The sequence below is a fragment of the Pollicipes pollicipes genome, unplaced genomic scaffold (genome assembly GCF_011947565.3).
Source record: "Pollicipes pollicipes isolate AB1234 unplaced genomic scaffold, Ppol_2.1 Scaffold_4219;HRSCAF=4965_pilon_pilon_pilon, whole genome shotgun sequence".
Classification (NCBI taxonomy): domain Eukaryota; kingdom Metazoa; phylum Arthropoda; class Thecostraca; order Pollicipedomorpha; family Pollicipedidae; genus Pollicipes; species Pollicipes pollicipes.
Genome location: NW_023596448.1, coordinates 30612537 through 30627086, shown reverse-complemented (window position 1 = coordinate 30627086; position 14550 = coordinate 30612537). Strand labels below are relative to the sequence as shown.

Here is a 14550-nt window from a genome sequence, read left to right as displayed (position 1 = left end):
TCGAGGTCAGGAAAAATATAAGTGTCGAGTTGTTGATACCTGGCGGTCGTAAACACGACTCCAGATTTCGTAGGCGCCAATTGGCTCTCAGCCACTGTTGCGCAACATGTGCAAGATTGTAACACGAATTATGCTTGTGCTACATGCTACAAGAAGTTATACAATCTTCCTAGTTATTATTAGACATAAGACTCATAAACGATTAGCTTAGGAACATCGCCATAACAGAGCATGTGAATACAAGTAAGCCCCCCCCCCCCCCCGAAGCTTACTGATAAATATGTGCGTATCAAAGCCATGAGAAGAGCCAAAACACGAGTACCTAACGATATTTGGTTCAGTACACATCCGACAACGCCCCAACCACCTATCGGGAGATTGAAGAACCACAAGTGAGTATTGATAAACTTTCCATGACGCAATCAAACAATGACGTATGAGGGAGTACACTTACTAAATTTAGTAACATTGTCGTTTGGAGCAGCCTTTTCCACTTAAAAGTATGCTAGTAGTTATAAATGGGATTATTTCATCATGCCTCATACTTGCTTCTGTATCTTCGAATGTACAACGTTCCCTTTAATTCAGGTAACTGCGCATATGTTTTAGTTACCGATGGAACCGTGAGCACAACCTCACAGACGATACTTTTCTAGACTTCCGAAGAACATCCGCAGGAGATAGGACCTGACTTCTCTGGAAACCGCTCGAACTCAGTGCAAACCAGCAGATAGCCGCTTGGCATGGGTTCAGTTGCATCTGTCTAGAAAGTCCGATAACATTTGGTAATTGGAATTCAGAAATCCGCGGAATACCAACTACACGCCACGCTGGAGATAAGGCAAGATCGCATTTGCATTCAAATCACAGGGCTTATCCTCCTGCATGTGCTTGGGTAGAGTTTTCGGTCTTGCAACCAACGACGCAAACATATACATTCTAAATGATACATGGAATTCGAAACGAAGGTTGTAGCTCTCGAAACAGCTCTGTCCTGGGTCGTGCGCAACGCACAACAATACATTGCGCTGTTGTGCACCTGCTGTTGGTGTAGAGCAATGCAAATACAAAATGCGAGATTCAAAGAAATGAATTCAAAGCACCGGCATTTCAACAACGCGCAGTCATCTTGGCAGCTGCATTTCCGTCGGAAAGACAAAAATCCACGCAAATTAAGAATGCATCTCTTGCCCATCCTCTGTGGTCTGCAGTTGGAAGTCAACGATGCCATTCCGTGCAAACTTTGCCCCCAACTAGTGTGAGCTATTATCACAGGTATCGCCTACTTGCGTACTCTCACATCACCTACTTACGTACTTAAGCATGCAATTGCTGTCTGCGCGAATGCGGTGGATGCAATTAATTCAGGTGCCCCAAGAACACCGAGCCACTCCAATTATCAGTGGTGCGTGGCCACTTAGCTAATCACAAGACAATTAGTTACCGGCGGAAGGAGGTGAAAACCCTGAGACAGGCAGCCTTGACGTCGTGCGGCGTTTACAAAACCCATCCTTTCATGGGCGGTGGAGCGTATGCTCAAGAGCGGAAACGGTAGCAAATCTGTTCACGTCGTGGATCCAGACAAGCTTCACAGCTTGCATCCTTTTCACACGTTTCACACGTCACACGTTCACTTTTCACACGTCGAAGGACACATGCCCGGCAACATTTCTGTTCTGAAGCAGTTGGCAAACTAGCTTTTAAATGAAGTCCAAGTTTCATGCGAATCGAGAACCTTTCACGCAAATCTGACACGACGCTTCGCAAGGATCGCCCAGACACACTGGCTCTCTTAAGCGCGGCCTGTTGTGAAGACCCTGACCCGACCATTCTAGGGCGGAGCGATTTCAGTTCTGCGAATAATCCTTGCCTGACCATCTGTCTCGCGCCGCGATGTAGCGTGACCTGACTAGCCCGTTTCGAACTAACTCGCCTGGCAAGCCGCCATTTGGCCGCATAAGTGCCGTTGCTGGGACGCGAACGCATGCCTGTCACACAGTGGTGCGAACGTTCGACGTCACAGTAACGTTAAGTAATATGAACATTAACTGGAGGTCAGAGCCAGGGACATGTGAAGCATGTCGGAATGGGAAGGGCACAACCAAAACAAAAATGGTGAAAAGGGCCATTTTAGTGCAATTTAAGCGCACAAAATCCCTTGCAAAGCGTACCAAAACATCGTATGTTTTCAATATTCTATTGGTGTGGAGATTTTCAATCCACTATTGATAAAAATACGCTGTTTTGACGTGTTTACCGCGACGTTGGTCTATCCCTGCAGCTCAGTCAGCTGAAGTGCCTGCTTCCCAGTCTGCCCGTGGTGAGGTGGGTGGGTACGAGTCGCTTCGGCGCTCGCTATTGGCCCAAGGTTGGGATGGCCTGTGACCGACCGCAGCGGCTGCTCAAGGTCAGATGATGTCGGAGGGCGGAACGGACCGTGTCAAACGGTGTGACAAGTCACACTTTTGCCACAAAATGTTCCGTTGGACTTAAATTCCACGATCCGATGGCGGGGTCAGGGCGCACGCAACGAGCGCTCCTTAGCGTGGGTCTTGATCCCAGGAATCCATGGAATCGAATTGTTGGGTAAAATGTTGAAGTGCTCAACTGCATAGCCACACCGGCAATACCATGAGCCTTTGCTTGGCTAAATGTATAGCACCATGACATCGCTCAGTGTTTCTTGTCACCAGTACCGTTCAAGCACGCATTCACACTTTCTATTTCGGACGGGCTTTGATTTTGCCCGAGGCACATATTTTGCCCTTAGAATGGCGCCACAGCCCTCCCCCCCCCCCCCCCCCCCATTAAGCATGTCTGTCGGGCTTGTGCATCACCTACGTTGTCCCCGGTGTTCGTAAGCTGGTCACTGATGCCTCCATTGTCCTCACAGCTGAGTTGAAACAGCACTTACATCGTAACTCACCCCGAAACAGCGCGCTACCATGATGATATCAATAATTCAGGCTCACTGGTCACGTGACAGCAGCTCAGATTGTTCAACATCCGGCGTCATCTGTTAGTTATGTTGCGACATGTTGCTCACATTTCAACACAATCACAGCACAAAATTTTAATACAGTCGCACCACGAACGTCACAGCTCCATTCCAGAGCAGTGCTGCGACGTTGGAGTTAGTAATAAGACTGAGCGGAACTGCGTCGGCTGCGCGAATTCCGTACCACTCAACCTTCTGCGCATGCGCTGCTAGACTCCGGGTGTCAGTCAGTCTCAGCATGTTTCAAAGTCACCGTGGCACAATCGCGAGGTTAGTCGGCTGGGCTCAGCAGCACAGCCAGATCATTCAGTCTCCCACTGCGCATGCGCCATCAAACGGCGTCTGGGTTTGTCGTGCACGAACTCACTGATTGGCGAGCTGCCCGACTCCATCATCTCCAGCATGATGTCTCCCGTGCCCACCTCGTACCGTTCCCGGTACGTCAGCCGCTTCCCCACCTCGTGTATCGTCTGGTGCAGCTGGCGGCGGTAGTGACGCATCAGGAAGTAGTTGGACGGGAACAGGGCTCCGACTCGCAGCACCTGGCGGTCGCCCTCGGGCGTTGGCTTTCCTTGAACTCCCGCCGCGGTCGCCGCCAGGAGGCAGCACAGCATGAATGACCGCATGGCGGCGCCACCGGCGTTCGTGACGTCACGGTGGCTTAGCGCTTGCCGACGTCCATGATCTTGCGTCGCTGCCTTCCACTATCCCACATTGCCACACACTGTCGCCTTGGTGCAGGCGTTGGTTTGATGGAGATCCTTTCAACGGAGAGCAGCGAACCCATCCATTCGGTTCAACGACGTCACACGGAGCTCCAAACCGCGCACTTCGTGGTGCGTCACTGTCACTTGAATCGCCACATTTGAAGTTGTATTATTTGCTCCCGCGGCTTGAACGTTTCCAAGATTTCTGAAACCCACTCATTGTTACTCATCATACCATCACATGCGGAAATTTGTGTGCGTTCTCGTATGCGTGTGACGTCAATGCCAAATCAAGGACAATAGGTGCACACGCCATGTTTTTAGATCTACCGAAAAATGGCTGCTGAGTTCTTATGCAAAAAGTTGCGGCATACACTTCGGACGCGGTCAGGATCTTTCTAATACTGGAGTTTTATCATTGCGACCCAGCAATTTCACACATCTTTGCCTTGTCGCGGGCCCAATGGGTGGCAAGTAACCCAGTGATTCTGCAATACCAGTAGCGTTGCATTCAGTGGCACTACGGCCGAAGTCAAAGAGCAGCAGAAGCACTTTTTCAGGTCTTGGGATTTACTGAGACTGCAAATTTCAAGCAAACGGACAGCCTGGTTGTTTGAGGGAAAATAAAACTAGAAAGCATCTTTTAGTAGGCCTCATCCCGTTCAATGCTCCAGAAGTCAACTTGTTTGAACCAGTCAGGTCTTGTTTGAATATCCCCTGCGCCTGCGTCAGTTGACACCTGCGACTCCCAAATTTGTATCGGCTTATCCTGGCAGCCGGCCGCCACACATGCCTCCCCCTCCCCACTTGCGGTCAGACCGCCAGCGGCGCGCCCGTTCACGCAGTCCGGCCGCTCCGGCGGGGGGCCGTGGACGAGCCAGGGCGTTTGTTTTCAGTAAAGCGCGGCATTTCGTCGGCCTGTCGCACCCCGCCGGGTCTGTTTGCAGTGCGGCGTCTGTTTGACGCGCGCCGCCTGCCGACGTTGAGCGATGGAGGGCGCGGGCCGTCGGGACGACCCCGTTCCCTCGAGGTGCCGTCGCCCCCCCCCCCCCCTCCCCGTCTGAGTCCGCGTCGACTGCTGACCTGGCGCGTCGGTGACCGGGCGTCTGCGAGGCGCGGTCAGGCGCCGCTCTGCTGGCGGCGTCGCGGTGGCGCGCGACCGCGGACGAACGGGCGGGAGGTGGAGGTGGTGGCGCGCGCCGGCCGCGGCTCCCCGGCCGCCGCTGGCGCCGCGCCGAGACGGGTGCGGGGCAGGCGAAGACGATCGCGGCACAACAGGCCCCGTAACAGGTGCAGAGCGATGCGGCTGCCGCTACTGTCGCGTGGCCGATATATTATGAAACAGCGCATGCCCCAGGCCGTTGATGGCCAATCATGGCATGTCTGAGGCTGTGCGAGATGGGGGGGGGGGAGGGGGGATCAGATGGGTCGCGTGGTAGACCACATACCGGCCTATTACGCAAAAAGCTTTGAGTTACTTGGCCAAAATACTCTGGTTGGTTACCAATGTTGGTTTCAGTTCCACATGGCCTAGCTTTTAAGTCACCTTCCTTGTCCGCGATAAACGGGAAAAGATAGGCCACCGGGGACTGAGCGTCCGCTTCTACGAACGGGTATTGGTGATTGAAAACGGTGCAGGCTGCGACCGCGAAAGGTTATATGAGGTCAGATTATACACTTACAACAAACTTAATTTTTCTTTTCGTCCGTTAACAGTCGTCATCTGCCATGAAAACTCGGGTTGTCTAAATGACGGACTGGCATGAACGTTGATTTCAGAAAAAGACAACGCCACGACCTGACAAAGTCACGAGAACTTGACCAAAAATAGACTAAACAGACGATCAAGGTGTCAAATTACATTATTTCGTGAAAGCTCTGCCTAGCATGATGATACATACGACCCGATATCGGTGTGGACCCTCAAATTTAAGTTTTTGCTGAAATGTTTAACACATGAAGACGAATTTACATATTAGATAAGGCCTCCCTTCCATGTGCCTAGCTTGACAGCCATGGCCAAAATGCTGCTGTAAAGAAACATTTGCTCTAATGGTCATTAAGGATCCATTTCTGACTCAAGTTTTTTTGTTTAATGTTCCCTTGCAAACCAACTTTTTACTCGTACTCAGTAATATCAGTACCTATTCTGCGAGCTTCGTTTTGATTTAAGATTGCAAAGCTCATGACGTCACGTAGAGATGTGTATTTCTATTATTTTTTAGTTTGTGCCTAACTTATGTCAGCCTTGGCTGCTCCAGGGCTTATTTAGGGCCCCGAATGTTTGCTGTCCGTTTTGTCTGGACAAATAATTATGAATCACAGCGACTGCAATACATAATAGATGATCAGAAGGAGCCAAGTGAACATTGCAATGGCCCAAAAATAGCGCATTTCCCAGTACATTTAAAGGAAACGTTCCATATTCGAAGATATGGTAGCAAGCATCAGATATCATGAAATTCGTTCACATATAACAATTGACATAGTTTTATAAGCGGAACAGACTGCTCTGGACAGCACAATTTCTCTGCTAATTTCTCTGTTGATTTCTCTAAACATGCCCCTTATCACGCTATTATTTGGTTACGTCATTATATTTTGTGCAACATTTCTTGAAAACCGTTATATCTGAAAATTGTGCTCACGAACGCCAGATACGAACGACTCGACAGTTATATTTATATTGGCCTTGATCAGCGCATAGCTAATAAATTGGTCAAATTTGAATGACGTCATTATAATGTCATGGAGACCCGTGTGACCTTGAAATGGTCTCCCCGAAATAGTCTGCATATCTTCGCGGGCATGCAACCCAGAAACTAGAGGGTTTTGGGTCTCAAGAAGAGCAGGACTTTAAACTTCACCGAATGCACTTCAAGATGGCTATTTCAGTTCAAGTACCGCACAAATGTGGAACACTCCCTTTAAACAGAAAAGTTACAAAATTAAAGCTAAAACCGTCGATGGGCTTACAAAAGCAAGAATTCGTTGAAAGACACATGTATGGAGATGCTAGATTGCTGGGCTACAGGTCCCTCCCACCCACCTACACAATCCATTTCACAAACGATGACCTTGCTGACAATCATCCGAAATGACGTGACAATTATCTGACAGTAATCCGTTAGGACATGACAGACCGGACATACCAGAAAGGACATGGCAGAGAGAACATGGCAGACAGGACATACCAGAAAGGGCATGGCAGAGAGTACTTGGCAGGCATGACATGACAGGCAGAACATGACGTCCAGGACATGATATGCCATGACATACAGGACATGACACATGGGAAATGACAGGCACGACATGACACACTGAACAAGACAGACAAGATATACCAGACCAGGCATGACATACTGGACAGGACAAACGGTACATGACAGTCATGTCGTGACAGGCAGAACATGAAAGACAGTACAATGACGTATTGTTAAGTGGGACTTGAAACGTGGATGTGCTTGCGTTCAATACAGAATAGTCCAAAAAGATGTAGTAGTAAACTATTGTAAGAGATATTGTAACCGACTGGCCGAGAGTAGAGCGGCATTTTTTAGGGTAATCTAATGAAGTTAATCATGTATTTACAAGCATATGTATGTATATATATATATATATATATATATATATATATATATATATATATATATTATATATATATGTATATATCCTGCAAATATTTTCTATGACACACTTCCTGACAATGCTTTGACGTCTGAAACCGGCGTACCAAGAAGAGCCAGATATGAAAACACGAAACAAAAGCAAACACATTTTAAACGGCCTCGCAGGAACTGTTCACAGCTCACACACGTAAATGCACTTGTTTGAGGCTATGTAACCATCGCTCCGGCCCTGACACGGGCACGCAAGAGCTGCCAATGGAATATGTCTATCCATAAGGTGCCCTGTAGCAGCAGACAGATCTCTAGTATTTTCCCTGCCGCTATTACCACGACTTGGCGCCAGCACTTATGTAAACAAGCAGCAGCTGTCGGCAGATGCTGTGGACATCTGGGCATTTGAGCACCATTCGCCCTGTTGATTTATCGAAACAGGCCGTTGTATGCACCCCTGGACCTATTTCTGAACCGTTTTACTGCCGTCGTCGGGGGCAGCCGCCAACACAAACCATTCTGCTTCCATCGGCCTTAAGCAGCAAGTGACTGAGGGGGTTTTCCTGCCCGCAGGGATGGAGGGACGAAGTGACGGAGGGACGAAGGAACGGAGGGACAAAGAGACGGAGGGATGAAGGGACAGAGACATATGCAGTGACAGCGACAGAGGAACATGGAGAGAAACCTAAAATCTTGATATGTATTCAAAATAACACCTCATGCTTCATGTGCCCAAAGGTGAAGCTTAAGGTCACCATAGGTCCCGTCATAATGACGTCAGAACTTTGATCGTCGATCGCAGTTTTGAAGTCTGCTCCGGTATTTAGCTGTTATGTGACGCTCCCTCGAGGGGGTGCCGGTAGTGTAGTGGTTAATGCATCTGCATTAACCAATGTGCGTCTGGGAAATCAGAGGTACGGGATTCGATTCCCCGCGGTGCCCGCCCTTCCTGTCAGGGTGAGAGGCAGGCGACGCCATATCGCCTCAGCAGCTGAGTGCGTCGCAAAGCCCCAACGACATGACATATGACGCTCCCTCGTTGAGTGGTGCATGTATGCACCGCGACTGCCAGGTCGGAGACAGGGTTGGACGCACACTGAGCATAAGGGGTTCTAACTAAGCATATCAGCTGTAGTGAACACTCGACAGACTATTAGTCTCGGTGCCCCGAATCGTCTCATCCCAGTTCCCTGCAGAGTCTCTCTTGGCTACGGTGGACAGAGTCTGAGTTCTGTCCACAACTCCCAGTCGCAGTGGGCATTTGCCGTGATTGCCCGTTCGAAGTGGATAGACGTATTGCCATCATCATCATCATCATCATCATCATCATCATCATCATCATCATCATCATCATCATCATCATCATCATCATCATCATCATCATCATCATGTCATCTGGCAGTGACAAAGAGTCTTCACATCTTTATCACAATCCCTCAACCGCATTGAGCAGGCGCGACACAGTAACTCTGTAGGCTGGGCAGACCTACCCTGGGCTCTGCATCGCAGTGAGCAAGCTCCCTCTCTGAGCCCCGGGGCGATATTTCCCCGCTCGCCGTTTTGGGCGCCGCCGGACCAGCAGCATCCACGGACACCGCGGCCGTTTCCAGCTAATTCTAAATGCATTGGGCAAAGTTGGAAATGGGCAGAACTCCTTGCCACTTAGCCTTGCGAGCTTCGGAGCTCCGAGAGCCCCGCTCCCAGCGGAGATCCTGGACGTTATTTGATCCCAGCGCGGCGAAATATGATCATTAAGGCCACTCATATGCCGTTCATGAGTTGCCAGTAAACCAGGGAGAGATATGCTTGCGTTTTGCGTTATTTTGAGAACAGAATTGCTCGCTTGGTCCCTTATCTTTCCGCACCTGGTATGTATTAACAGTGATGCATGAAAAGCTACAGGTTGAATGGGCAGCACATTGAAGTAAAAGAAAATCTGCGACCAGCATGTTTGTTGCAGTGCTATAACGTTCTTAATACTTTGGTCAGGATGAACACCTGATTTTCGGAATATGTCGCCTGTACTTGATTTTTATGCATCTCGATACTTTGGTCGGGATGAACACCTGATTTTCGGAACATTTCGCCTGTAATTGATTTACATGCTTTCTGATCCACACCACAACTGCGCAACATAATTCCCAACAGGAGCAAAGGGCGCATATGCAGCAAAATAGTCAACCGAACACTTACTTAAGCAATTTCATAAATACGTCGCTTTCAGCGCAAACCGTTAAAAGCATACGGCGTCAAGAAGTACCCAAACCTTTTATATCTGCGTTGGACAAGCATTGGCTTCAACGGAAATTGCTGACGTCATCCAGTCTGATCACTAATGCGCCTTGCCCAAGCTGGTCTCAATAGATCAACGGAACCGAGGCCTAGTCTCCAAACTGATTGCACAGTAATCGAGTGTGTCACCACAGCCAACCCCATTCCATCTGTCAGTCTGGAGAGCCGGCGGCAAGTCGGCTGGGTGCCTGAGGCGACTCACCGGCCCCACTCACTCGCCGCAATTCACAAACTCCGCACACGCCTTCGGCGACGGTCGCCGCTTCGCGCAACCGCGCCCGGCCGCACGCCCTCTGCCGCCGACGCACTCGCCGCGAAAACGCCACAATCGTCTGCACGCCCCAGAGCGGCGGGCTCCTCCGCGCAGCGCAACCCACGACCGTCCGCCGGCTTATTTTAGAAACAACTGGTATCGGTGTCTTGCCGCCCGCGTAACCGGTGACCGCGCCGCGGCCGCCGCAGGCTATTTCTGTATCGGGGTCCGCTCTGGCGGCGGATTCGATGCTACAGGTTAGCTGCGATTGTCTGGGTTAATAGCTGAAGAGGAGGGCGACGAGTACGCGGTTCGGTTTGCGCGACGGGGTCAAGTGCGTGGTACCCACTTTGTCATGAGCCTAGAAGTCGACGATGCGGTAAATTGATGAATAATGGCGCAAACGAGGACGTGGGGGTTGATGATAACTATTTGTGCTGATATGTTCAGCCGGCTTATGATGCTGGAGACAGCCGGCCCTTTCGTACTGCCCGTGCGCCAATTCAAATCGCGTCATAGTGCATTGTCTTGCACAATTTTGGTTGCGATAATGCGCAGTTCAAGAAGCAAAACGCTTGTTCCCACGACAGCCAAGCAAAGCTGCGAAATCTCTTCGAGTTGTGCTCTGACATCTATTAATCTAGTAACGAATTCAGGGACCCAGCAGTGCGCAGATGAATGGTGGCTTTCAAATAATAATGGACAAACCACTCAACATCCCGCTTCGTCCTCGGGGACGCCATGCATGCAGTTTAGTTGTTTAGTTGTTTTATGGCGCTTCAGTGACAGGGCATATTTCAAGCATCGCAAATAAACCGCTCGCGCGAAGAGCAGATAAATAATTTAAGTTACTTCAGATATCGCACGAACACTGCGATGGATACTTTGAGCAGGGCGTGGCCTGCAACTATTCGCAGTGGGGGACCGCAGTGAGACTTTGATAGGCATCACAGAAAGATAGTGAGAGTGTAGAGAGACCCCAGCGAGGCAGTTAGACTACAGCAATGCATTGTGACTCGTTTCAATGGAATAGTTTCAAGTGAAGCGCGCTCAATCAAAAGTTGCAGTGAGGATAAACGAACGAGCGGTTCTTCTGCGGGAGAGGGGAAGTGTGAGCAGAGAGACCGCACACTCATTGCAAATAACCTCCAGGAACCCATGGCCCCACGTCAGCATCGCAGTGGCTTCACGGGGTCTGAGTATAAGGTGAAAGTCACCCCATGGAGTGTCGCGACGTTAACTTTCCATCACTTAACAGTCACCATTTTGACGTCCTGAAACGGCATTGCTGCACGATACAAGGCTGACTAAAACTGAGTTTGGCGACCTTAATGATTTACCGAAGGTGGCCTTGACCTGGTATGACCGTTACACGGAACACATCACTACAGATGCCTGACAGTCACTAGCTAGCTATCTACACATACATTTAGTTCAGATGGGTAAGTGTCCGACAATCTTATTAATACGGAGCAGGCACGTGGGTTTGCGTTGCAGAAAAAAAACGCGTGCATGCCTGATCTTTTGAAGATCAGTCATTAACGGTGGAAGGAGTTGGGCTAAAACATGGGCGTTGCGGCAGCACTTTTGACCATAGGTGTAGCCGTGTCTTTAGATTTAGCGGGGCAAATCAAGGTTGGGAAGGGGGAGGGGTCAAGCTGGAATATGGAGAGCAAATCTGGCCTGAAAATAGGCATTTTGAATGGGAAGACATGAAACCGTGCATTTGTGTGGACAGAACTGAGGGGACAAACTGGTACTCCGTGGAAATGGAAGGATATATGTCCCTCCCGCCCCCCCCCCCCCCGCCGCCATTAGTTACACTCATGTTTGTGACGGTTGAAGTTGTCTGGAAAAACAAAAATTTCCGTTGAACTGGGATTATTGATTATGTGGTGGGAATAAAGATCTTTGCAACTTGCCACACTTGCGAGGGCTCTGACCTAAATGTCATTCCTGCAAAACCATCGGGCCAAATTTGCTTTTGAAACACCGATTCATGGTATAGTAGCCCAGCCCAGCAGGCCAGCTGGACGTTGAAGGGTTCACCTAAACAAGGCTTAAGTTAAACACTTCGAAAGTTGCGGCATATCATTATTATTGCCTTTTGCAGAAATTCTAGAATAAATTTGATGAAATAATGCTCGGTGAAATAATTTTACGATGTGTTTGCTTCAACATGGAACGCTTCCGGACGACTGCAGTCCTTCGAAGCGCGGGAGCATCCATGGTGAAGGTCTCAGATATGGTAGATAGATAGTAGGTCTCAGATATGGTAGGTCTCAGATATGGTAGGTCTCAGATATGGTAGCAACTCCGGCCATACCGTCATGGGAACAGCTAAGTAAAGGATTACAATGGGTGCAATATTTCCAATGTTCTGTGTCTGTTGTGGCTACAATGTCACTATCTAGGATAGCTATTTATATGGATATTATATATTCTATAGATATAGATAGATATAGATAGCTATAGATATTCCTCCTGAAAAAAGGTGGCTTAAAGATATGTTATTAGTAGGCTCAATCAATTTACCTCATGGTTTGACCTTATAGGCTGCGTTAAACTTGCGTAGCCTTTGCAAACGTTGTGATCATTGATAACGCTCGAAATACAACTGCTTTCAATGTTTAGAACTCTACACAAGAAACCCGGTGTTAAAGGCCAAAACTGCGTGTGATTGACGATTTTTCCAATTTTCGCCATTGGGACCTTTGAGAACAGGGTAATGGCGCACTGACGTGACATGGAACGAAGGTGATAGTCTTAGGTCGAGGGTAAAATACGTTTTTTTAGAGAGCTTTGCAATATCGTCGATGCTTCACTGACAACGTCGTATAAAGGGCATGCCCCACGTCTGAAGATGTTGAAGCAAGCTTCAGATATGATTAAATAAGCGCATGCCTAACTATCAGGCTTTTAAGTGGAAAAGACTGCTGTAAACAACACAATGCCTATGTTGAGTAAATATGCTCCTCAATACGTCGTGGTTTGATTAAGCCATCGTCCCTTGTACGACATTTAATGAGAGCCTGTTGGCGGCCGTGATATCTGGAAATCGTGCTCACAGACGCTAGATATGAACGGCTTGACAATCGTATTGTTTTACCTTGATCACCGCATGACCAATATAATTGCAGGATTTGAATGACGTTATGTTGTGTGTCATGAACGCCCGGGCGACCACATTCTCCACGCAACAGTCTGCACACCTTCGCGAGCGTATAACTTAGCAACTAGAAGAGCCTTTAAGGTCTTTTCTGTTATATCAAGGTTCTCACATCAGCTGGCCCCAATCAAATTGCGACCAATCAAACTCTGCGAACATGCCTCTGAAAAGTAAAGGAGGGCCGCGCAGGCCACCTAAGTTGGCAAGGGCTGAACCTTGCCCGAAAGCCAGGTAAAACTCGAGGATGCGACGAGTCAATGTTCGTGAACGCATGCGCGATGCCTGGCCAACGAAGCATTCCGTTTGGTGGCAGCTGCCTTCGCCTCTTTCCTCGCATAAACGACTTGTGGGTTTGAGGTATTTTGACCAGTCCTCGAGCGAAATCTCACCTTTGAAGGCCATCATCACTTGACGGCTCACATGAGGTGAACGTGAGGCAAACGTGTCTTTGTATTCATGAACACCCGGAGTCGATGTTCACCCAGCGTTTCCCGGCACAATCACCGGAACTATGCTCACCCCGCGACAACGATAGTAAGCGAGGCTGCGATGACGCTGATGTAGGGCAGTCGCGCCTCTGCATGACTCCTACGGACCAAAAGAGAACTCACCCACCCATCACCCATCACCCATCACCCATCACCCATCACCCATCACCCATCACCCATCACCCATCACCCATCACCCATCACTCATCACCCATCACCCATCACTCATCACCCATCACTCATCACCCATCATCCATCACCCATCACACATCACCCATCACTCATCACCCATCACCCATCACCCATCACCCATCACCCATCATCCATCACCCATCACCCATCCCCACCACCGCAGGAGACTCGTCTCGGCATCGCGCCGAAACGATTCAAGCGAAAACATTGATGCCATTGGTCTGCATCTATTGGATGGTAGATCCAGATCTCACGTAACAAGCGTCGTGTATCACGGAGTCAGGGCTTAGCCATCGACGCAAGCCATTCGAAGTATTTGTGTATGCAGCCGTTGTAAGGCTCGCCCGCGCCGTCATCCGCGGATGTAAAACACTGAAGTGGAGATGCCGTGGCATTCCGACTGAGTGGCAGCCGACGTTTGACACTGTGCGTGCGAGAGCTTACAGAATGGTGCAACGTGTAAGTCATGTTAACACCGTCCAGAAGAGCTTGGAATGTGGAGTGAACGCGATTGATCGTGGCCACCGGAACTGGCTCGGGCGTTTCCGGCTTAGGTCATCAACACCCACGTTCTTTGCTAGCGGTGACAGCTCGGAGGAGTGGAAGGAGGGCGGACCGCGGCACGACGCAACACTAAACGCTCAACATGCAGCTGCTGTCACTCAGCGCGGGCCAACGCTCTAAACGATGCATCTATGCTTAGAATGATCAGGGATGTAACGGATGTGAAACGCACGTTGTAACCATATCCGAGGTCAATGCCCTCATTTGCCAGCGACATGCCCCCGAAGGCTGCTTCGCATTACATGGCCATGGACCTTGTGTTTACAT

At 49.4% G+C, this 14550-nt stretch overlaps 1 protein-coding gene across 5 annotated transcripts in view; it reads right to left on the bottom strand.

Annotated features, from left to right (window-relative positions):
- Nmdar2 (glutamate ionotropic receptor NMDA type subunit 2) overlaps positions 1-14550 on the bottom strand; it is a 131735-nt gene that overhangs the window by 103582 nt on the left and 13603 nt on the right. Inside the window, exons 1-2 of one of the 5 annotated variants that reach the window (XM_037218164.1) lie at positions 9820-10007; positions 3366-3910 (exon numbers count right to left, since the gene is read on the bottom strand). The exons of 2 other annotated variants lie outside the window; for them this stretch is intronic. In XM_037218164.1, coding sequence (XP_037074059.1) covers positions 3366-3624 — 259 coding nt within the window. In that variant the 5' untranslated portion in view covers positions 3625-3910; positions 9820-10007. Of the gene's footprint in view, positions 1-3365; positions 3911-9819; positions 10008-14550 lie in introns of those variants that run through there. 2 more of the 5 variants (XM_037218167.1, XM_037218165.1) reach the window with 2 other exon arrangements.